This window comes from Cinclus cinclus, chromosome 6 (genome assembly GCF_963662255.1).
Source record: "Cinclus cinclus chromosome 6, bCinCin1.1, whole genome shotgun sequence".
NCBI classification, from domain to species: domain Eukaryota; kingdom Metazoa; phylum Chordata; class Aves; order Passeriformes; family Cinclidae; genus Cinclus; species Cinclus cinclus.
The window spans coordinates 39374164-39397322 of NC_085051.1; the positions used below are offsets into that span (position 1 = coordinate 39374164).

Consider the following 23159-nt stretch of genomic DNA (forward strand, 5'->3'; position numbering starts at 1 on the left):
TTAGTTTCCCATAGTTGGCATTACCACAGCAGGTTTGGCAACGGTGGCATCTTCCTCTTTCCATTGCGAAATTATAGTTTTCAGCTGTGTATAGAACTGCACTCCCTGGAGGGAAGGAGAGATCCACAGATCAGGTATTTGGCCTTATGAATTCCTCAGGTCTACACTAGTGGAGCAGTGAGTAGTAGTAGTAGTGAAGTATCAAATAGTTTTTGCTTTATCTAAATGGGATTGAGTTTTCTTCTGTGGAAACAATTCTTGTCAACCTGGTTTTTTTACCAGTTTTACAAAGATTCTGATTGTGTGAGAAAGCTTGCTAGTTATTGCTGCCTTCTCAAATCTCCTAAAACAACTTGCATTTTTCTATTTGAGGGAAAAAGAAAGAGGAATGGGCTATCTATGATTGTAACATGCATTATGGTGCTGTGATCACTGGCTGGTTTTCAGTTTCCGGTTGAAAAGGCTTCGAAGTCTCCTCACTAATGAGGTCTGATGACCATCTCTCCACTGCCATTTATAACAAGATTTATCACAATTCAACCCAATAGAGTACTCTGAATCAGAAAGTTACCTGTTTGCCATAGAAATTGGTGTCCCCTCTGAAAGAAGCACGAGAGCCAGTGAAAGAGAACATGGGCAGAGGCACTGGGATTGGAACGTTGACACCCACCTACACCAAAGCAAAGCTGCCATATTAGTCATGAGAAGTAGCAGATTGCAGAGCACTTTCCAAAGGCTTCTGCATTTTATTTCCTTATATCTGAGGTTGGGTACTGCTGGCTGAGAGGGCAGTGATTACAGCTGGTTACCCACTGTAAATGGTGAGGGCTAAAAGCAACAATCCTAGCTGGAACATACCTGCCCCACATCTACTAAGTGAGAATACTTCCGAGCTGTGGCTCCATTGGTGGTGAAGATTGCAGTTCCATTCCCATAGGGGTTATTGTTCACCATCTCAATGGCATCATCCAAAGTGTCTGCTTCCAGCACCACTAGGACAGGCCCAAAGATTTCCTCCTTGTAGCAAGTCATGTTTGGCTGCCAAGACAAAGAGCAGAAAAAGCAACTTGTATAAAGGATATAATAAAAATATTGTAGTAAATAGGATATAAGAAACACACATGCTGTTAGTACTCACGATATTCCTAGGACTACTGATCATACTGCATTGCCACAGGCCATCCTTCAGCCCTCCTTACCTCTCCATCATCTCCCGTGCCCTGTCCTCTATCTAGTACACTAAAGAAGGCATCACTTTTCATCTCCAGAGTGCTTTCTGCCTGCATTACAATGAGTACTTCATTGACACTGTGCAAGAGAAGGCTGAGCCATTTATGGCCTTTCTACCTGGCGATCATTGAATCATTGATTACTGACTGATTTGGCTAACCCATTTTTCAGCTGACCCTGCAATATACACTTACAAGCACTGGTTTTGGTCATCTTACCTTGACTTTAGCAAGGATTGTTGGTCCAACAAAATTGCCATTTTCGTAACCCTTCACTTTGACATTACGTCCATCCAGGAGAAGGCTGGCACCTTCTTTTACTCCTTTCTCAATCAGACTGCAAACCCGTTCCTTAGCCTGGGGACTGATTAGAGGCCCAAGATCTGCTCCAGGCTGGTCACCTGTGAAGAAGTAGAGACACCAAGTTTTTAACTCTGACAACTTCCTTTTCCTAGGCATCTGGGAGATAATTACACTGGCAGTAAAAATCTGAAAATCCTGATGTTTCCAAGACACAGAACAAAGATTTGAGACATTGAGGAACAGAAGCAATAGCCTGCAGCTCTCATAATCAACAAAGAATCACCAGAAACCAAAATTCAGTAACAGATTCTTCTCGGGAAGGAAACTTTTCCCCTTTGCAGCACTTCATTGAGTATAAGCAAAATATAATTACCCTAGAATTAATAACAATCTAGCTTTTCCAAAGTGCTTGCTTCCATTTCTCTTCTTTCATTGTATGCTTACTACAAATTGGAAGGCTCTTGAAATGAGGTTGCTATATGAATGGCAGATATGAGTTAAATATAGGATTTAACCTCAAATCTCCAGTTAAAACAAGACTGATCCTGTAAACAATTGCATCACCAGTAAGCTGAAAACATATTCCCACCTCCAAGTAGGGCTGAGTTTCCCAGTCCAGACAATCTGCTAGCTCCTACCCCTACACATCAAACCTGTGGTGCCAATAGCCCCAAGGGTCACAACACGGTATGGCAGATAAGCTGACCTAAAAAGCTATGGTTGTACAGAAGTGAAGTACCTTGTAAAAATTATCTCAGTCTGTACCTGCATTAACTCGTAGATTTTTGGCTCTGTCCACAAGTTCTGGCAGCCATTTCTGAGCTTCTCCTACTAGAATTGCTGTAGACAGGGCCATGCAGCGTTGGCCAGCTGCTCCAAAAGCAGCTCCAACCAGCTGGTTCAAGGTGTTCTCTTTATTGGCATCAGGCATCACCACACCATGGTTCTTGGCTCCCTGAAAAACAACACACACAGTCTCCCATTATTAAGCACCCCAGACTGCTACTTCTCTAGCCCTCTGGCAATGACTTCTTATAGTAGCTATGATTCTGCTAGCAACAGGCTGGCAAGAGAGCAGCCTTATCACTCAGCTATCAGCAGCTAAGTCAGCTTCTGCTGCTGAGTGGTGTGGTCTCTCTTAACATTCACAGGCGACAGAGGTAGCCTATGTGCTGAAGTGTGCTCCGTTCAGAGACATTACCATGTTGGCCTGGACTCTCTTGCCATTCCGGGATCCTCTCTCATAGATGTACTCGCCAGCCTGATTAGATCCCACAAAGCTGATTGCTCTGATATCCGGGTGGTCACAAATGAAATTCACAGCTTCAAATAGGAAATAACACATTATAACTGTGGGGCACAAATGCTTCCCTCCGTTCCCATCCCCATAGCGCCAAATCTATGTATCTTTCTTCTTACCTCTGTTTCCTACATCTGAGCTCCCTGAAATCCTGTCTGTGCAATTTTTCACTCACTTCTTAGCACACTTACTCCTATCCTTTCTTCATACTCCTGGCTCTCTTACATCTCTTCACACTTTGGGCACCTCCCAGGGTGTCTGAGCAATGCCAAAGTGAAGTCACTGTTCCCTATTTGTATCATCGTATCCTGAAGCTACTCCTGTGCTATAAAAAAATAGCATGTTAGGAGCCAGGATACTGGCATCCACTGTATAGTAGGTGAGGCATTTAATTCTTGTTCAGGCTTCCTTGTGAAACCAAGATGATTTATCTACTCATTTCAGTTGCAGTTTAGGTTGCTAAATAGAATTTGAGCACTTACATGCCTTGGGAACTCTGACCCAAATCCCCAAAATTTTGTTCACCATATCTCCTGAAAGATCTGGTGCGAGGTGACAGAGAATCTCCCACTCACCTTTCAGCTTCATCAGAACAGCTGAAGCACCTGCCCAAACCTATCTAACAGCAGCAGTCTCAGACTCTCCAGCTGGTACCTCACACTGAGCACACAACACAACACATACAATCCTCATCTCCCAGGAAGGGTTGTTATTATTATTACCTTCATGTTGTCCATGGATAATATTCAGAGTCCCATCAGGGGCACCAGCATCCTGAAACAGCTTAGCAAGGAACATTAGTGCTCCTGGTACACGCTCAGATGGTTTCATCAAGAAAGTGTTTCCACAAACCATGGCCATGGGGAACATCCAAAGAGGAATCATGGCTGGGAAGTTGAATGGTGCAATTCCAGCACACACACCCAGAGGCAGGCGGTAGGTGTAAGTGTCCATGTCTTTGGTGATGGAGGGCATGGTCTCTCCAAGGATGAGGGATGTCACACTGCAAGCATGTTCAACCACCTCTGCGGCAGAAAGGGCAATACGCTGCTGGATGAGCTGTTAACAATTAGTCCCCAGATTCCCTTTCCACTATTGCCTTGACCCACCTCTTCCTTCCAGACACTCCTCCCACAACTTAAAACTCATTGTGCTCCAGAAAATCTCTCTGCCAAGCATTGTGAACAAATTATGAATGGATTCTCTCTTGCCTACACTACACATCATTGTGACAGGAGCACAGACACAACAGCCCCAGTACAAAATTGAGTACCTGGGACTCAACCTTAGATATCTGAGCACAGGTGAGAAGTTTTTATCCCTTTTTAGTAATTTGTAGTCACTCCTAATAAAAGCTCTAACAACTTGTAAGTGATTAAAAATACTCTGTTTAAGAAAACTCTTCAGCTTAGAGTTACAATTGACACTTTTCTTTGAGTTGGAGGCTACAAAGGGAGCAACATGTACAGAGCCATCAGTTGCTCAGGGGACCTCATCCCTCCCTGTGGGTTCTCAAGCCCTCTTTTTTAACAGAAGGAGCCAGCATCTTACGGAGGCCTCGGAAAACATCTCCCTCAGCATCAGCCAGGGTCTTCCCTTGCTCAAAGGTGATGAGTTTGGAAATTTCTTTCTGGAAACAGAAAACACAGTTTATGAATGTTAGAAAAGTGCCCACCCATGAAACAGAGTGCAAGGATAGGACAGAATTAACAGAGAATATGACAATGAATAGACTGAGCAGAACCCAGAAAAAACTACACTGACTGATTTGCTCCTTGCAGACAAGAAGCCAATAACCCACATAGGTGACATTTTAGAAAAGATCATCCTAGGATGGCTTTGTATTCTAATGCTTTCAGGTATGACATCACGTACACACCAAAAAACCAATCAGGGAAACTCAAAAACACAGTAACATACTTGTTTTCATCAACTGGCATATATTCCATCAAGGCTCAAAGTTCCTTCTGTGATCTCTTTGTAAAGGGACAAATTCAGAATAATATAGCTCCCTCTCTGTTAGCATTTGATGGGAAGTGTTTTTCTGCACCTCTCTGCAGTGTCTCAGTTGGCTCGATCAGGGCAACACCTCATCAAGAACTCTGTAAACCTTGAGTCTCTCAATTTAATTCCTAAAATCAGCTGCAATGCATTCAGCCATATCCACAGCCATGGTGTCTCACCAGATTGTCTTTGATGAGCTGTTGATAACGCAGGAAGATTTGCTGGCGACTCAAAACAGATGTTTCCGACCAGTTCCAAAAAGCCTTTTTGCAAGAAGCCACAGCTGCCTCCATCTCACTGGCTGTAGCTTTCGGTACACGGCCAACCACCTCATTTGTGGCCTGAAAGAGAAAACAAATTGCATCAAAACGCAACTTTTCCCATCTGTCCCCACAACCATTCAAGAGTCCTTTCACAGCACACACCTAATATTCTTGTTCTAAAAGGACTTGTACTTCTGAGGGCAGAGCACAAAGGAGATGCCTTCCTTGATTGCACACAGAAGACCTGGGCTACAACTGGAGAAGTTCTGAAATCTTAAAACTCCAAATATCTCAAATTAGGCACTCAGAAAACTGCAAATGATTCCCAAACTGGAGTTGAAGTGACTTGTCTATCTTGAAATTTCTAGACAATATAAGGCAAAAGTTTATGTGGGCTGTGGTCTTTTCCCTCTCCATCCATGGTTCATCTGGCTGTCCCTCTTGCACATTAAATGAGGCAATATTCCTTTGGGAAAAGCAGTACATGACTGTGCAATTGCCGCTGATGTTAGCTTACCTTATACCCCTAGGCCAAAGTACTATACTTATATGCAACCTTAGTTCTACAGTATTTTAACTTCAAGCTTGTTGCCAGTTTAACCTCCTTCTAAAGTTCTCTTAAAAATTAAATCTGCTTTGACATGACAAAAATTTCAGATATATCACTAAGAGAGAAACTACTCAAAACAAGAGGAAGGAAATTAAACAAGAACACCAGTTGCTACATAGAGACCAACTGAGCTTCATGAACATGGCTTGCAGCTCTGATCATTTCCACAAAGCAAATGAAAATAGAGCTTTACAGAGAAGATTTAGAAACTTCTGTTTAAATGCTTACTAGGAAGGGCAGGAGGGTCAGAATTCTGAGTGCAACCTCATTTCCATTTGTCATTGGTGGAGTATGTAGACAATGTAAGTGCTACTTATCTATCTTGCACTGCATAGCATCCAACTTCTAAGTTCTCTGTGATCATTGTGGGTCACAGATAGAAGCTCTCTGAAAGGAGAGGAGCTTCAGCTGTCAGGATTTGTCATCTTTTTACTCTGAGAGTAATATCAGTCTCTATCAGGACTTCACATTCAGTTAGCATCAAATCGCACCCAGTTGATTTCATACACAGGGTGAAGGACACCCTTCAGAAATTTGACATACTCCTCAAAGAGCCTTTCTATGAGAAAAAAAAAAAAACAAAAAACATATAACCAGAATTTAAGCTTCCTTTCTGGAGATCAGGGGCTTACTATGTGAGGGAGGTAAAGGAGATAGTAACTTTTCTGAGACTGACATCTGATGTGAAAAGGAAAAGAGAAGAGACTACTGAGAAGCTGTAGTCTACCTTAACTCGAAGTATAAAACCTTTCTCAAGAAATATATGTATGTTTTTCTTCTGCCACATCCCAGAAAGAAGCACAGACCTTTGTTTCACAGTTTATGTAAGATGAGACCATTTCACTTACCGGGTTGTGGATATCAATCCATTCAGTAGTTTTGGACTCAATAAACTTCCCATCAATGAAGAGCTTGGTTGTCGGCTGTGGAGGTCGAAACACTGGACAGTGAGTTACTTTTGTCTCAATGTGCCTAAATACCAGTGTGCCACTTTACATGCAAGCCTTCATCATTTACTGCTACGTGAAGCATTAGAGAGTCTAGGTCCAGTCTTCACAGCAAGACCCAGCTAACTGCTCTCTGCCCCATTTATCTCTCACTTTTCACCAAAATGGCCAAAATTCTTTCTAAGAGCAGTTATAGAAAAAAATACATTGCTCTGCTTATGTTCAGAATTATTTCAATCTATTTAATCAAAACCTGAAAAACTGCAACTCATAAATTGTGAATTTACGTGTGAACTGTTCAGAAGAAACAGTTAATAATTCACTCATGGGAATTCCGTGAACCCAGTGCAGACTCTACCACTGTCCCACGTGCCTCCTTCCCATTAAGCCACTAAGCAGGTTCATCTTTCCAGTTCATAGCTTCAAGCAGAAAATTGGACTTTCCCTACCCCCACTTGGTCTTGCAGCTACCAGCAAGGAACCTGCATCTGTGGACTGTCCTGGCTTTGGAGCACAAAAACCAGAACTTTCCCACTCAGATAAAGAGGAGGGACAAGGAAAGTTTGTAATGAGGAGTTCAGGCAAACATTGAACAGAACAGAAAGCAGAGGTAAAAGCTGTAGTTAGCATTAGATAGGTAACAAAAGCATACCATGCAGGAAAACAAATTGTGACTGTATAAATTAAGAAACTAGAAAAGAGGAATTGACATTGGGAGGTAAGGAGAGAACTAGGAGAAAGCAAGAACAAGTCAGTCATGACACAAATCCATGACTTAGGGAGAACAGGAAAGAGAAAAGGGAAAGGGACCTTCTGTATGAATAACAGATATGGGACAGATCAACAGAACTGGTATACAAACCCAAATGTATCAGAAAACTGAAGAAATTATGATGTGGAATTATGAAAGGGAGATGAGGACTTGGACACTGTCCAAAGTGTAATGAAGAGAAAGAGATCGGGGGAAGAATGAGGAACATAAATGGTATTGGGTTGACAAGTAATGACAGTGAAAAGAGGATGAAAATGAATAACAAAAAGAGCAGCAGTGTTAGTTGGAACAAACTGAGAAAGTTTGGACATGAGGGAGCTAGTATCAGAAGTGTAAAATAAGTCTGTTAACGGACAAGCAAGACCAAATGATTTGGAAAGCAACACTAGGAGAGAATAAAAATGAAAAAGTTGCAGATGATTGTGTAGCTGGAATCACGCTACTAGGGGAAGAGAAACAGAAGTCTGTGCCTACAAAAACACAATCTCCTCTAGAACCTGGAAGGAAGCGCAGGAAATCTGAGTCCCTTGACTGAGTTTCCTGACTGTCAAAAAAGCTGTTGGTGTAGTGCTGGTCTGAAGAATGACAAACTCCTATGGCTATCAATAATTCCATTAGCCTCAGTGCCACGTCTCTGCAATGGAGCTACAAGCTCCAGTGCTTTATGACCCACACAGACTTTAGTGCAATGGAGTTCGTGTTTTTTCAAATTATTTAAAAAGGGTATCTCAAGAATTGAACGCACAACAAAAATATTTTAAGCAAGCCGGGAAATTATGATTTAAAATTAATTGCACTTTCTCCATAAGATTGCCACTTTTTTTAACGTAGAGAATGCACCTGCTGTGGAAACACGGACGATAGTATAGCAGATTAGCCTGGGATCCTGGTTTGGAGTTCGGAGAGTGTACAGCCATGGACAGTGAACGAAAAAAGGCAGTACAACAACTAAAGCTGTTCGATACTGTCCGAAGGAAACCAGATCCTCCCTCTGTCGCAAACAGATGCATGAGGCCAGTCCAGAGCCACCCGGAGTAACGCGGGGTGACGGGCGGCCACCACACGGCTCCGGAGCCTGACAAATCGGACACGGAGCTTTTCTCCGTCTCTCCCGTCAAGCACAGGGGCAGCACCGATGTTTGTTCCACCGGACCCACCCGGACCCACCGGGGTTCCAGGCGAGCCGGCGGGAACGGCCTTAGCCCAGCAGACCCGAAGGAAGTGTCCAGCGGGCAGCGGCGGCGGCTCCCGGGGCTCTCCCTCCCTCCCCCGCACACCGGCTCGGACGGGCACTCACCACCGAGGAAGAGAAGGGCGCGGCGAGTGAGGTGATCCAGGGGGCACCGGCTCTCCGCGGCAGCTGGATGGGGGAAGCACAGACCACCTCAGGGCGGGTCAGGCAGCACCTCCCCCCGATCCCCCTCGGCTGCTCCCCGCCTGGGACCGACCCCCCCCCCGCGGGGTCCCGGGAACGGGTGAGCCGCGACCCCCTGCGCCCCCCGAGCCGCGGGAGCCGCCACGGGCCGAGGGCGGCCGCCTCACCCTGAGCGCCCCGCGCGCCGCCGCCGCCGCCGCCATCCCGGCCGAGGGTCGCTGCTCCGCGGCCCCCGACGGCGCCCCCCGCCTCGGGCCCCGCCCCCGCGCGGCCTGCGACCAATCGCCGCAGGCGGCCGCTCCGGCCACGCCCCCCGCGCCCCCCGCCCCCCGTACCGGGCCGCGGATTGGCGGAGGTAGCCGAGCCGCCCTCCGAGCGTCACGGCCCGGCCCGGCCCCGCCCCGCGGCGGCCGCGGGAGCGGCACGTGGGGCTCGGGGGTGGGGTTTGTTTTCCTCTCCCGCTCGGCCGTGAGGGCGCGGGCGGTCACGTGAGGCGCGCGCCATGGCGGCTCCCGCGGACGGTGAGGCGGGAGGGCCGGGCGGCACCGCCGATCACCCGCGCCGCTCCCCGCCCGAACTCCCCTCACCCCCTCTCTGTTGCAGGCGCCGACCTGGAGGCCTCGCTGCTGAGCTTCGAGAAGCTGGACCGCGCCTCCCCGGACCTGTGGCCCGAGCAGCGTAAGTCCGGCGGGCCCGCGGCGCCGAGTGTGACAGCTCCGGGTGGGGTGGGGAGAGCCCGACCGGGGCCGGGCCTCCTTGGGACAGCTGCACGGGCCGGGCTAGGCCCGCCGGGGCCGGGCGGGGTGGCGGTGCTGCCCGCAGAGGCGCTCGTCCCCCGCCAACCTCCGGTTTCTCTTCCCAGTGCCCGGGGTTGCCGAGTTCGCCGCCTCCTTCAAAAGCGTGAGTGAGCGCTGCTTTCTTTGCCTTTCGAGTTTCCTTCTTCCGTGTCATGGTAGATCTGCAGGATCTCTTGCGGGCTTTACATCTTCTATGAACCGTATCTCAGTGATAACTCCAGTATATGCTATAATACACGTTTTGGTTTTATTGTATCTTTTATATATGTGTTTATTTTTTTATACTTTATGCAGTTTACTGTGTATGAGAATTATACTTTGGAATAAATGAAGGGTTTTAAACTTCAGAAGACCCTCTTTTTCGTACTGATTTTTGGCTTGTGGATGGTAGTATGCCCTTTAAAATTCGAAAATGTCCAGGAAAAAGCAAGATTAAACATAAAAGTAGTTCTGTGGAGCATACTCTCATATTTTTGCTGTCAATTAGTTTTCAGTACAGATTGTACTTCATTGTATAATTCTAAAAATGAACTTTTCTGAATATGAACTTCTAATTTTTTTCAAAACAGCCTATTACAAGTTCTCCTCCCAAGTGGATGGCTGAGTTAGAAAATGATGATATTGATATGTTGAAAGGTGAGTATGAATATTGAGGTCAGGAATTGAAGTTGCTAAAGCAGGTGGGAATTCAGTGCTTACTTAAGAAGCTTAAAACACTTGTTCTTTAAATGTTCTGGTGGTGGCCCTATGGCCTGAGACCTCTAGTCAACATACTTGCAGAATCTCCAACTCAGAAGTCTCTTTATCTCGCTTCTGATAGACATTTTCATTAAACCAGTTAGTTCCAAGAGCCCATCCAGATGTCAATGGCAGGCTGATTTTTCAGAACAAGCAGTGTGCACTGTTGTATATTTCAGTCACCTCCCTTAGCCGTTTTTATCATGTATAAGTATTGTGAGCATCTCCTGCATTTTGAGAAGTAGCATGGATTTTTTGGAGGGGCTCAGCTGGTCAGTTGGTGAGTAGCTTAATCTTGTTGATTGACTTGTTCAGAGATGCTCTGTGTGTGTGTTCCCTCACAGATCCAGGAGCTCCAATGCAATGGTGAGCCTGTATGGACCAGTTACAGAAGGATTAGCTAGCATGTACACTTGCTTCTTGTTACAGCTGTTAGTTTGTGGTAGACATCCTTTAGCATGCTCCGCCTCTTGTGAATTGCAGATGGTGATGTCTGATCCTGTCACAGTGACATGTCACGGCTACAAAATGAAAGTGAGGTGAATTAACTCTGACTTTCTCCAGGAAATATGCTTGGATTCACATTATTAATGTAAAACAAGTTCATTCTCTTGCATACTTTTATACCGCTTCTTCATGTTGCAATGTGAACTTAGAGGAGCTTTCAAAGTATGGGTCAAATTACTCTTTGCAATGGTGGCAGATTCAAGCATGAACTAGGGTCATGGCTGTCTTTCTCCTTACATTAAAATTAGGAGTGGAGTCAGCTTGAATTTTAAAGGTACACTGTTCACTGAAACAGATCCTGACAGAAATATGGCTTGAAAGTGCTCTGTGAAGTGCTAAACAGGTGAACTGCTACTGGAGGACTATAGACAGTGTTAAAATTCACCTTTTTCTCTCTTCTTAAGAACTTGGGAGCCTCACTACCGCTAACCTGATGGAAAAAGTTCGTGGTCTGCAGAACCTGGCTTATCAGCTGGGACTGGATGAATGTAAGTGCTGAACACAGATGTGACTGACTGCATTGCAAATCTTTCCACTAAAGCATGTTCTTGTACATTTGTAGCTGGAAAAGTGTGTTGGCAGATTTGGCAAGTGTTTGATGGTTAGTGATCTCCTGCAACAGGATGAGAGAATGAGCATACATCTCCAACTTGCAGCCTACCTGCATGAGGGAAAACACGTATGTCAGTCTGGTGTTACCCAGGGGCACAGAGACTTCTGTTCCCGAGTTAACATTGTCTTACATAAATCAGGTCACTTCGCTTTATTTTCCACTCAGATGCCGAAGGTATTTCTCAGAATACTTGTGGCAGTACTTCTCTCAACTTTCATGCATTGCCTCCACAGTGAAATTTGCACTTGGGTATAGGATTCTCCCATCACTTTGTTGTTCATACTGTTTTCTGCTTCTGTAGCTATTATTTTTTCTACATTTCGTTGTGGTGGGAAGTGATGTCATTGAGTAATAAAATATGATCTTCATCCCAGTTGCAAACAGCCAACTCTTACTGTGTTTTTTTGAAGAAAGAGCTACTTTCATTAGACTCTTGTTAGGACTCTTGTTAACAGGTTGATTCAGCTTGAAGAATTTCAAGAGTATTGTGGAGTTATTTTTAATGCTACTCATACATACTGACACATTTGTTTTGTTTTTTTTTTCTGTTTAGCTATGCTCCAACGTAGATCTTAGTTGAAATTCCTCTTGGGCTACACAAAGCACTAAAAGTTTCAAGTCTTTCACCTTCCTTTCAGTGGGTAACACAACTTAGTAATAAACCTTTAGAGCCTTTCTGACTGCAAACCTAGGATGGCCTAGTGTACTCTTCATAACAAATCATTAAGCTTGTTTTAACATACTACAAGTTTATTTTACTTTTAGTGCTAAGACCTGTTAAGACTGTGTAAAGCATTTGGTGGAATAGAAGTTAACGTATAACAGTGTAAAACTGAGTCAAGTGCAAAGATTGGCTGATGATTGGCTTTCTCAGTTAAGTTGTAGGCTCTGATACCAGACAGTGTTGTTCTGCTAAATGGACTTTAGCAGAGCCTGAGTTGCAGTAAAGCTAGGGAGGTGTTTGTTTCCTTATTGCACATGCAGTGTTTGTTGCGTGTGTTTCCATTTATTTTTACTGAGAACAAGTGCATACGTAAAGAAGACAAAGTGAGTGAAAACTGAAATATGTAAGGCTCAACAGTTATAATTTAAGTCTTGAATTTTCAAGCTCTATGTAGGGTTTCCATCCTTGTAACTTCTTGTCACCAAAGGCAGTTTTCCTTTACACCCTTATCCACTGAATACTTTGTGTGTCATAATATACATTTATTTTTGGAAAATTTGAACCAAAAATTAGTTATGGAACAGAAGCTGCTCAGGACTGTTTTTGCTAATACTGTCTTTATTTTTTTCTCTTATGGACTTAATTAAGTGAGAGAACAAGAAGAAAATCCAAGAGGTCTGTTCATTAAAGTAAAGGGAGTTGTGGTTTTGTGTCTGGCGTATTGGATTTGGTTGTCTCTGTACTTAAGTTTACTAGTCCCCTGTTGATTTGGCTGGTTCGTTGAAAGTGGCTGTCCAAAGCAAGACAAAACCCGCTGCTGACCAGTCTCCTCTAGATGGCAGCATGAGGCCTCCCGCAGAAGTATTTTTTTATAAAACTCTGACATTTTAGTTATGGTTTGAGGCTGTTGTTCCCAAGACTGTTTTTTGTGACATATTTTCTCTTCAGAATGTGCACTGTCTTTTTTATGGTATCTTGAAGTGTTTCATCGGTGGTGAGGCTGAGAGACAATTCTACTTCAGTGTATTAGCAACTTTTTCTTCTAACTTTTCTCTTCCAGATCCTACCTCAAATCTTTCATATTTTTAAAGACTCTTATTTTCATCCAGTTATGTGCTGTGCAGGACCAGGGTGATTCCTGCAGCACTCCAAGAAATATGTATCTATTGAGTGACATTGCAATCATGTTGTGAGATCTGTTATTGTTACACCCAGTTCACAACATACTTTACACCAGTTTTGTGTTAGAATTCATTAGGCAAAGTGCTGTGGGACTGGGTACCTTTTAAAAAGTTTCTTTATTGAAGTACTACAGCAATGTTACCATTGAAATCTGAATAATTGATTTGTCATGATGTAGTTTGATGAAATAATAATTACTGAATTACATGCCTTGTTTCTTGAATTCATATGAACTCTCTTACTATTTTGTCTATATAAGTAGGCTTTCTTGACAAGCTTGGAACAGACTTATTGAATGTTTTGTCCATCCTGTTGGGACATCTGGGTGGCTTTCATCTCGGAACAGTTGAATACTGTTATCTGAATTACACATTTTTTTTGTTGTCTACAATTCCAGCTGTCCGTAACTTTTTGGCCATGAATTTCTCAGTTCCACTTTAGCTTCATGCTTTTCAGAGATTTTCTGCAATTAACTTCCTCCCCTCTTTTTTCCCATAGGGTTACCTTTACATTCTGTAACCCTGGCTAATTTGTTGACTGCCCTATGGCTTCTGTGAATCAATTTAATTTGTCAATGTATACTTTAGCTTTTCTTTCCAGCTTGTTCTTCCACTTTCTTCCTGGCTTGCTAGTAGGTGGATTCTTGCTCAGAATATTCCTTGCAGAATGTTCGTCCCTTCCTTAGCACAGGATTCATGTCAAAGTATAACTTTCCTTGAATGAAGCAGGATTTTCATAGCATGAACCATTAAAAAAAATTGCTTTCCTCTTTTGGGTCTTTCTTTGTGTACTTGTTCTTTGTTAAAAGGTGATTCTGGAGTTCTCTAGAAGCTTTCAGGCTCAAGTCCTTGTATCAGTAAAGTCTTTTTGAAATAAATTATTTTTCAGCACTTCTTCTGAGGTTTCAGCTTGTGTTTCCTTGTCTGCTTTTTAAGCTCTGTAAAATTCTACCTCATCATTTTGCTTGTAGCTGCTTTTCTCCTTTTGCTTTGGTTCTTAGAATCACAGAAACATTTAGGCTGGAAAAGGCCTCCAAGATCATGAAGTCCAACCTCCTCACATTAGAGCTTCTGTTTTCCTTCTGTTAATTATTTTTTTGGTTAGAATAATCAAAACCATTTTTGGTATTGGAAGTCCCGTATTGTGTTCATTTTACTGTTCTGTTAATGTGGGTATTTTAAGGGAGAAGGAATTGGACCCAATGAATACACTGCCTTTTAGTTGTTCATGCAGTTAGGGTGACCTTGGGAGGCATAGTAGCTCTTCTGAATGTGAGCTGCTGCCACTCAGGGAGTCTCATTTCTGAGTTTGGGGGGAAAAAAGGTATAAAAGCCCTGTTATGAACTCTTTCCTCCTCTCTGTGTCCTTTAATTTTTCCACTTGCAGGCTTTGCTTGGAGTGGAGTAGTGAACGCTGCAGAATGAGCAGACCCCAGCTTATGTGACAAGCAAGAGAGAAATAGTTCTTTTTTGGGAACCCAGTCACAGACCCTGACTCAATGTCTGTGGCCCACAAAGCGGCAAGTTTCAAAACACTTAATGTAAATAGTGGCAAATTTAGGTTGGAAGCTCTGTTTTTCCACTGTGTGTGGCCCATTGCACCTTTTGGAGCATCTGAGTCAAGTTGACTTTAGAAGAATTTTGAAGTCTTGGTTTCATGAACTGGCAACTCTGAGAAGTCCGTGCATTTAAAGATATGCCCTGTCATCCTTCAGGATATATGTATACAGAGGGATGTATCTGAGAACTACATACACAGAGAAAAATATTTTTCTTATAAAAAACCTAAACATTTTTTTTTCCTGAACTTCAGAAAATAACTGAAGTATAAAATTAACAGATATGTAGGATGGCAGAATGGGAAAAGCACTCTGTCACTGAAGGAATGTGTCTGTCCAGGGGCTTTTTGAAGGCCCTGCTATTGTTTCCCTGTAAATCTCTGGTATTTTTCAGATAACACATGCTTTACTGGTTCAGAAGTCCTGAAATGTAAAATATAGATAGCTGGTATCACAGCTATGTGTATGAAATCTCACTGGTGCCAGAGTGGTCATCTGGCCACTACGGTATCACAGTACACCTCCAGTGATACTGTCAGTGCGAGACTTGCTGCAAAGCATATTCTTCTTAAGCCTCAATATCTTTGTGAAGGTAGTGGTGCCTTGGTGCTGTCTGTGCCTTAAATATTAGAAAATGTGGGATAACTGACCAAACAGATAGGAATATCATTTATAATTTCCCTGTCAGTGTTTTTTGCTGGTCTAATATCTTGTGTTAGATTAAATTTTTTATTTGGGGTTGAAGGTAGTTTGTGATGTTCTTGCTGTAAAATTAGGAATGACTGTATCATCCAATGTCAAATCCTCATAGTTTTTCAAGAGCAATGAGACAGTTCCCAAACGTGCTCAACCAAGTCTCCTTATTTATAGTTTCCCACAGTTTTGTGCACCCTGGCTTTCCCTAGGTTCTAGCAACTTTGTTCCTATTTTCTTTGTAATGCTGATTTGTTTTCTGTATATGTTCAAGCAAATTAAAAAAAAAAAATGGGTGCAGTGGAAGAGCTGTTTGATGGAGGGCCCACAGATTAGACCTGGATGACCTGGGAGATTGCAGGTTAACAGCAAAAGTTTGGTTGTCTTATAGCACCAGACTGATAAAGCAAAAGCCAGTCCAAGTTTAGTCAATCAACAGTTTAGTGATTGTTTTCTCTAATATGAAAAATAAGTAAATGACTAGGATTTTTTGCCCTGGAGAGAAACAGCTGATGTAGTATGTGAAAAACATCTGTAAAGCACTGATGCAGAGGAAGTGTGAGTAGGGAATGACTCCTCACTGTTTCTCATAGTATGAGAGCCAGAGAGAATAAAGGAGTGTGTTGGGATAGACATGAGGAGATACTTGTGTCGTGCATTGAAGAGCAGAACACAGCACCACTGGAGCTTGTGGTCATGCAGGATCTCACTCAGTAATAAGAAAAATGATTGAAGGATAAATCCTTCCAGGATGTCTGACTGCTGAGAAGTCCCCAGTGGCTTGGACATCTTGGAGATGCAGAAAGCAGAGAGAGAGATTACTATGCAGGTACAGCTGTGTGGCTCCCTGCACTTACACTCTTCTATAGATGTTTGCCATTGGCATGTCAGGGTGCTTGGCTGGAAGGACTTTTGTTTGACAATGGATATTTTTGTTTATTTATTTTAGTAATATGCTAAACTGCCTGGTAGTTAAGCAAATACCAGAAATCTCTGAGGCTTCCCTGTAATGGAGAGACTCTTCCAGAGACAGCAAGAGATGGATGGGCTCATGAATGAGGAGCAACTACCTTGCTCTTGAGTTAAGCTGTCCTTGGTTTTGAATTGTAGTCCTCTGCAACTTCAACAGCCTCTGAAATTTCTGGAAAATCATAAAGGAGTCCTTCTGAATTCCAAGCTATGTACAGACCACCACTTCTTCCTTAGATTGGTGGTCTTCGGTTTTTCATTTTTCATTTCAGATAAATGCTGTCTGTTGTGATCTCTTGCCTGCAAGTTCAGGTCTTTTGTAGGTTTGGAGGGGCAGAGAAGTTCATCAGGATTTAACTGTAGCATTTTTTGAACATACACCCTTAGTTCTGCCAGTGATCCTTGCAGGCTACCCATGTGATTGAGTTTGGGATGGTGTTTATTTTTTTTACCTCATTTTGATGCTGATCATAGGTAGGATATGTTTAAATTGGGCTCCATCTTTGGTGGGCTGAACTTAGCTATTAAACTACAAACAAGGCATTACAGTCACTACACTTGAACTTTGTTTATACAAAACTGCTGAACTAGAATCAAGGGAAATTAGGGAAGATAATGTATCCTTTTACTGAAATATCTTTTTCCTTTTGTGCAATGGATTGGCTTTCCTAGGATTGTCTCCACATAGTTTGAGCATGCAGCCTTTTTAGGCTCCATGCAAAACCTGGCCTTTGTACCCAAACAGGCTTCTATCAATGATGTTATTGATCAGATAAAAATATATCTGATCATAACCACTTTTTCTTTAGTCTTGGCAACACAGAGGCTTTTTAAGCTCAGAAACCTTACATTACATTTGTGAACATGGCCTCACTTCTGCATTACAGTTACCTGGTGCTCTTCCTGGTGTGTACAGTTGTTTGCAACAAAATGTTTCAGTCTCTTATATTTGTAGGAAACCAACATATAAACAGATGGGTAGGTAAAGGATACTTTAATATGTCTTATGACATCTTCTGAAATCTCTTGTTGGTCCATTTCAGTGAAAGCTATATGTCCACTCTCTGTAGTTTGGAGAGTTGCATGGAAAAGTGAATTGGACTGTTATGATTTCTTACTAGTCAAAATGAGGTTTTTGAACTGTGTAGAAGAGGAGACTCTTGCTATAACATTAACTATTTCCCTATTTCCTTGGGGAAGTAAGACTATCTAAAGTGTTGTGGTGGAGCTGGAGAAGAGAACTGTCTTTTGGCGTAGCAAGAAGGAAATAAAGTGAAAGAGTAGCATGTGATTTGTATCTACATCCCACAACAGTCTCAGTGGCGGTTATTATGAACATATAGCAGTGTTTTTACCATCTTGACTGCTGACAAAAGAGTGAGGATGGTGCTCACTTTTTGTTTGTTAAAAGCTGGCATCTCCAGAAGCACTGTGCTTCTAGCACTTGTGTGCCTGTATTTATCTGAAACATGATGGAAGAAAATGTTTTGGATCACCTACATTGTTCTAAATACGTTGGGCTTGTAAGAGAACAGTGTTTGCCAAGTCTAGTGCTTGTTATGTTCTTAAACAAAATACACAGTTTGTTTACTTGCAAGGTGAACTGTCCTGCATAAGAAGCAGTTTGAGGTGTGTGTGCTTAGGTTATTTCTGCTCTGCTTAGGATTTTCTTTGTAACAACTATGTATTTTCTTGGTTAGTTTTCTTCATTCCCTGCCTTGCTGAGTGAATCTTCATCATGTTTCAGTTTTGCTTGAAAGCATATTTCTCACTTATTTTGTTATTTAGTACTGTGTTTGGCAAGGACTTTATGTGAAACAGTATACTATGTGTGCTTCAAAGCTCGAAGGCAGAGTTCTACATCTGGGCAAAAAAATTATGCTCTTTGGACACTGGATTTCTGTAATACGCAGCTTGAGGAGTTACTTCAGAGTTAGCAGACTTCTCCCATAGAATTTGTCACATTTTGGATGGTTAATTTTTAGGTTAGGGCATGATCACAGAGAATTTCAGGAGCTCACAGTCAGCTGAAATGGTTGTCTCAGTTTTTCACAGTAGGAAAAATATGGAGGCTGTTTTCAGTTTACATTTATAGTAATTCTTGGGTCTTATTTGATTGTTCCAGAGAGGTGAAAAGAACACTTAAATTGTCTGTTAAGCTGTTTATATGGCTTGTCACCACAATATCCAAGGTGCTATGATTTCCATGTGAAACCTTGGCCTTTCTCCCAATTCTTTTTACACTCTCCTCCCACACTGTAGATCTACCACTTCATTTTAATGCACATTGCTGTGGTAAGAGATACTCTGCATCTACAGAGGGGCAAGGAAATCACCTTTCCTTATACTGTTTGCTGGGTGGCTTATTTACAGGCAGGATTTTTCTGGGGCACCTCCAGCTGGAAGAGCAAGAAGTCAGAATACCAGCTTGAAATTGCCATTCACACATGATCTGTGAATTGGCTAATTCTGATATGTAGGTAGTTAAGAAATGATTACAGTCAGAGGAGTCATGACCTCAACTTTTCATCATCTCCATTGGCTTGTGCCCCAGTTTGGAAGTGAAGGAGGCATAGGAAGTTTTAATTGTACCTGTCTGATTTATCCCCAGTCAGCTCTTTAATTTCTTCTGGCTGTCTGAGGTTTCCGACACGCTGTAAATTTCTCCAACTTTTTCATTATCTGCAATTTCTTTATGACTCGTGAATCGGAGTGGAGAGAGAGTGTGGATTTACAGCAGAGATAAACATGTCCATAAAGTCTGTATCTGTGTCAGTAATTGTACTGCTGTCAGTGACTGTCCTGTTTTACAGGTCTCTCTTGGGAGAGGAACATGCTTTGCTACCAGTGTCAGAGAAGTGTTCGCTTTGATTTGCATTAACGTGCCAGGAGATTAGGTTGCAACGCTGAGGATGGAAATTGAGTTTGGACCATGGCTGCTATTGTTTTTTTTTAAATAAATGGATGTGTATTTGAGTTGCCCTCAAAAACAGGAAAAAAAAAAAAAAGAGGCAGGTTCAGGTTATTCTTAAATATAAAATCAGAGAGAGACAGTATACTGATGATATCAGATGTGATTCTACCTGTATGCATAAACAGTGCATTCTTACCATAAAACAAATGCTGTGTCTAGGTAACTGTCATATATGGAAAGAAATACTGCATGGATCCTTAGGGTGTTCTCTGTCTGCTGGTAAAGTAGAATGAATATTTCTGTAAGTTTCAAGAAATTTCTGCATCTTTACCTTCTTGTCTTTCCCTTACTCTTAGGGAAAGATGCTGTGGTAGACATTGGTGGTGAGTACTAATGCATCATCATAGTCTCCAGGCATTAATGATTCTCATTGCTGCAGGTGGAGGTATATACTTGTGAAGTTTGAGAAAAGGAAAAAATCTCTAAAACTCTCCTATATGTGTTAGAAGTTCAAACTTCTGCAGTTTCTCTGTGCTTGTATTTTCTGGTTGATGCCTGTTGTAGATACTTGTCTGTGTTGAATTTTCTGTTAGATTATACAGTTTGGGTTCGAATTTTTTTTGTCTGTGACTTAATTTTTTTCACAATAAGGTAATTATTTTACCACAGAATTATTTTCAAATATTGAAAGTGACTAAACCCCCAAATTTCCTTTATGTCAGGTATTGATTGAGACTCCCAAATGCAGCTGATTGCATTTTTCTAATTCTGATGGACACCTCTTACCAAAGGGAGATTAACATAAACAATGTATGCTCTGTGATTGCATAGGGAGCTTTAAAATGTGGTTAGGTGTAGAGGCATTAGAAATGCTAAAATGACACGTGCCACTGTATGGTTAATTCTGGAGCCTGAAGTTAGAAGTACAATGGGGAGTTTTTCCAATGGTAGACATGTCCCATCTAGCTCTGATAACTGAGTTTCCAAAGCTCTATATATAAGGATCACATATTGAGTGGCCCAAAAGCTGGCAGATAACTACTGCTGAAGTGAGTGATGCTCAGTGCAACAGCTAAATTCTAAATAAAACCTGAGTTGATTAGATGCTTTTTACCTGATCTTTATTAAAATGGGTTTTTCCCCTTTTCTCTTGTCCTCCTTCTCATCTTTTCTGTATGCCCATACCTAGTTCGTGAATCTGATTTTGTTGGAACAAAGGTTACCTCTGAAAGGTACTTCAGCCAGGATGTATTACTTTCTTAATTAAACCAAGACAAAAGCAACACCTCTGCTTCCACCAAAAAGAAACCCAGGACAACAAATACCAACAAACAAGAACAACAAAATAAAAACACCAAGCCAATAAAAAGCCCACCACAGAACATTTCTTATACCCTGCTATTCATTTCTAAGAAAGTATTCGGAAAGTCCCCTTTGTCTCCTATAGTTTGTTCAATAGTAGGAGGAAATTCTGCAACAGTTTGATCCTTTATGGAAAAGACTTTTTGAATTTATGTTGATAGAGTGAATATTGATCTAGATTCTTCCTATGGTTAAGAAAAGGGAGCCTTTTTTGTGTAAGTGGGGAAGATGAGAAAGAAATGTGATTAATCTGAAAACTAACTGACCAAACTGCTCTGAAGACTGTGAAATCAGCCATCCGATTCATCAATGTTAACTTCTGCAGGATTTTTGGTATGCTGCTCAAAGCACGAATTTGTGCTTTGCAAAGACATCTGGAATATTAGCACTGGTCAGTCAAGTAGTGGAACACATTGTGCAGTCACCAGTTCTGCATTCTCTGTTCTTGGAGGTTTTCCAGACCTGACTCAATAAAGCTTTAAGCAGCATGATCTGACCCTACCTTGACCAGGAGACCTCCTGAGCCCTTGTAACCCTGATCATGCAGTGACTCCATGTTTCTGTGATCTAAGATCTCCTTCTAGAACTAGAAGTGGATTTGAAGCCTGCATTCCCCACAACACCAAACAGTTCAGCTTATGAGCTTTTAGGCAGTTGCAGCTTTATGATCTGCCTCTATGGGAGCAGCTGATTAGGAACAGAAAACCTAATAATTCCTTTATCACAATGATGGCTTTTAGGTTTTGGGGGGATGATGAGTGGACTTTCAAATACTTCCATCAACAGAACTGATTTCAAGTCTCTGCAGTGTGGGCTGCAGAGCTCTTCTTTGTGCATAGGGAGATACAGTCCACTCAGTACAATTCTTTAGGCAGAGTAGGAGAATGGTCCTCAGGATACACAGAGGTTCTTGTGTGTCTTGGCTGAAATGAGCAATGGAAGCCACCCTCATCTGTCTAGACAAGCAGAGGGTCAATGGGGCTTGACTGAAGAGCTTTTAGCCACCAAAGTAAAGGAATGGGCTGTCACATTAAAGCATTTCTGCCTGCCACATGCTTGGCACAGAAAGAAACATGACTACAAACAAAATGTTCTTACATTATAGTGTCAGAAGCCTATTTTTTGCTACTCTCATTCTGACAGGATAAGTTGTAGACTACTGTCGGTGGAGGAATTGAGGATAGGGAAAAGTTTGATCAAACATAAGGTTATGTGTGTTTTACCATTATCATTTAAAAACACAAAAATGCCAAATCTCAAGAGTCATTCTAGCAGGGTCTCTCGAACCTTTACAACTGGTCTGTATTTTACTTAAACATCTTTTGCTGTCTATGCCTTTATTCAATTAAAACTTTCTACTTATTCTGTGCTACTAGAACATTTACTCTGCAGCTATTGGAAGATTAGTCTTGTGCCATCTCTGTCTGAAATGTTCTCCTGTAAATTTTGGCTTCTGGCAGGAGTGAAGAGGGAGTTTTCTTCCACAGTATGGGTTGCTGGACCTATTTGCAGAGCAGCAGCTGATCCTAGTGAAAAATCTCACTAGAATGTGACTTTGGAGACTTGACTCAGTTTCTGGTACTACCCATCTTGTGCTTGGTTCATTTATTTGCTTTCTTACATGCCCTTTCCTAACTCCCCAGCTGTAAGGTGGAGTTCATGTTAACTTGGTTTTGCAAGGCATTGGAAAAATAATGATTTTAGAAAACAGCATATAAAGCATTTATTGTTAAGTATCCTTTGCTGCGTGCTGCTGTTTGTTGTTTCCCCCTGCTTGCTGCTATTATATGCCACAGGAAGGTATCATTAGAATATCGTGTCAGTCATCAGAGGTAAAATGAGATTATGATGATAAAGCAGAGCCCAGTGTCAAGTGCTACTTCACCCCAAGCAGAGTAACTAAGAAAAGCAAGGCTATTCCCAGCCATTTGCAGACATTACATATATAGAAGGATTTCTATTTGCAAGCAGCATAGAGGTTAGAAATTATTAGTCTGTATCCATTCTAATGCTAGAGATTATTTACCTGTTTTATTTGTTATATTCCTCTTCAGTTTCCTCCATTTTGGATCCAGTGATAATGTATACAAAGCTATGTGAAAATTTGCCAAGCATTTTGTCTCTTTATTGAGTGGTTTCTGTCGTTCTGAGCATGAAGTCTTCTGTAAGATCAATAGTAAACTTGCCACCTTACCTCTTGCATCTGCAGTAAATGCAGCTTTGAACATCCTGTCTATACAATGTTGCTAGACCAAGGCTGATACTATCTGTGTCTTATTGCCTCGTTAACTTTCGAGCATTAGAACAAGACAAAAATGCCCTAAAGCCTCTTATCTGATGATTGTTGTAACCTTCTGAG

General features: G+C 42.1%; 2 protein-coding genes across 4 annotated transcripts in view; one reads left to right on the plus strand and one right to left on the minus strand.

The window, feature by feature from the left end:
* ALDH6A1 (aldehyde dehydrogenase 6 family member A1) lies at window positions 1-9006 on the minus strand. Its single transcript, XM_062494739.1, has 12 exons — window positions 8971-9006; window positions 8726-8788; window positions 6558-6632; window positions 5016-5177; window positions 4384-4462; window positions 3555-3857; window positions 2734-2855; window positions 2298-2487; window positions 1449-1630; window positions 859-1038; window positions 572-670; window positions 1-105 (listed from the first exon to the last, which is right to left on the minus strand). The coding sequence occupies exons 1-12, from the start codon at window positions 9004-9006 to the stop codon at window positions 1-3; spliced, it is 1596 nt and encodes a 531-aa protein (XP_062350723.1).
* Window positions 9007-9297: 291 nt separating this feature from the next.
* LIN52 (lin-52 DREAM MuvB core complex component) overlaps window positions 9298-23159 on the plus strand; it is a 41323-nt gene continuing 27461 nt past the window's right edge. For 2 of the 3 annotated variants that reach the window (XR_009933302.1, XM_062495252.1), the window contains exons 1-5: window positions 9298-9324; window positions 9407-9481; window positions 9666-9703; window positions 10170-10236; window positions 11250-11333. Coding sequence is in view for 2 of the 3 variants with exons in the window: in XM_062495252.1 (XP_062351236.1) it covers window positions 9306-9324; window positions 9407-9481; window positions 9666-9703; window positions 10170-10236; window positions 11250-11333 (283 nt within the window). In the remaining variant the exon portion in view is untranslated. Of the gene's footprint in view, window positions 9325-9406; window positions 9482-9665; window positions 9704-10169; window positions 10237-11249; window positions 11334-14690; window positions 14789-23159 lie in introns of those variants that run through there. The other variant, XM_062495254.1, reaches the window with a different exon arrangement.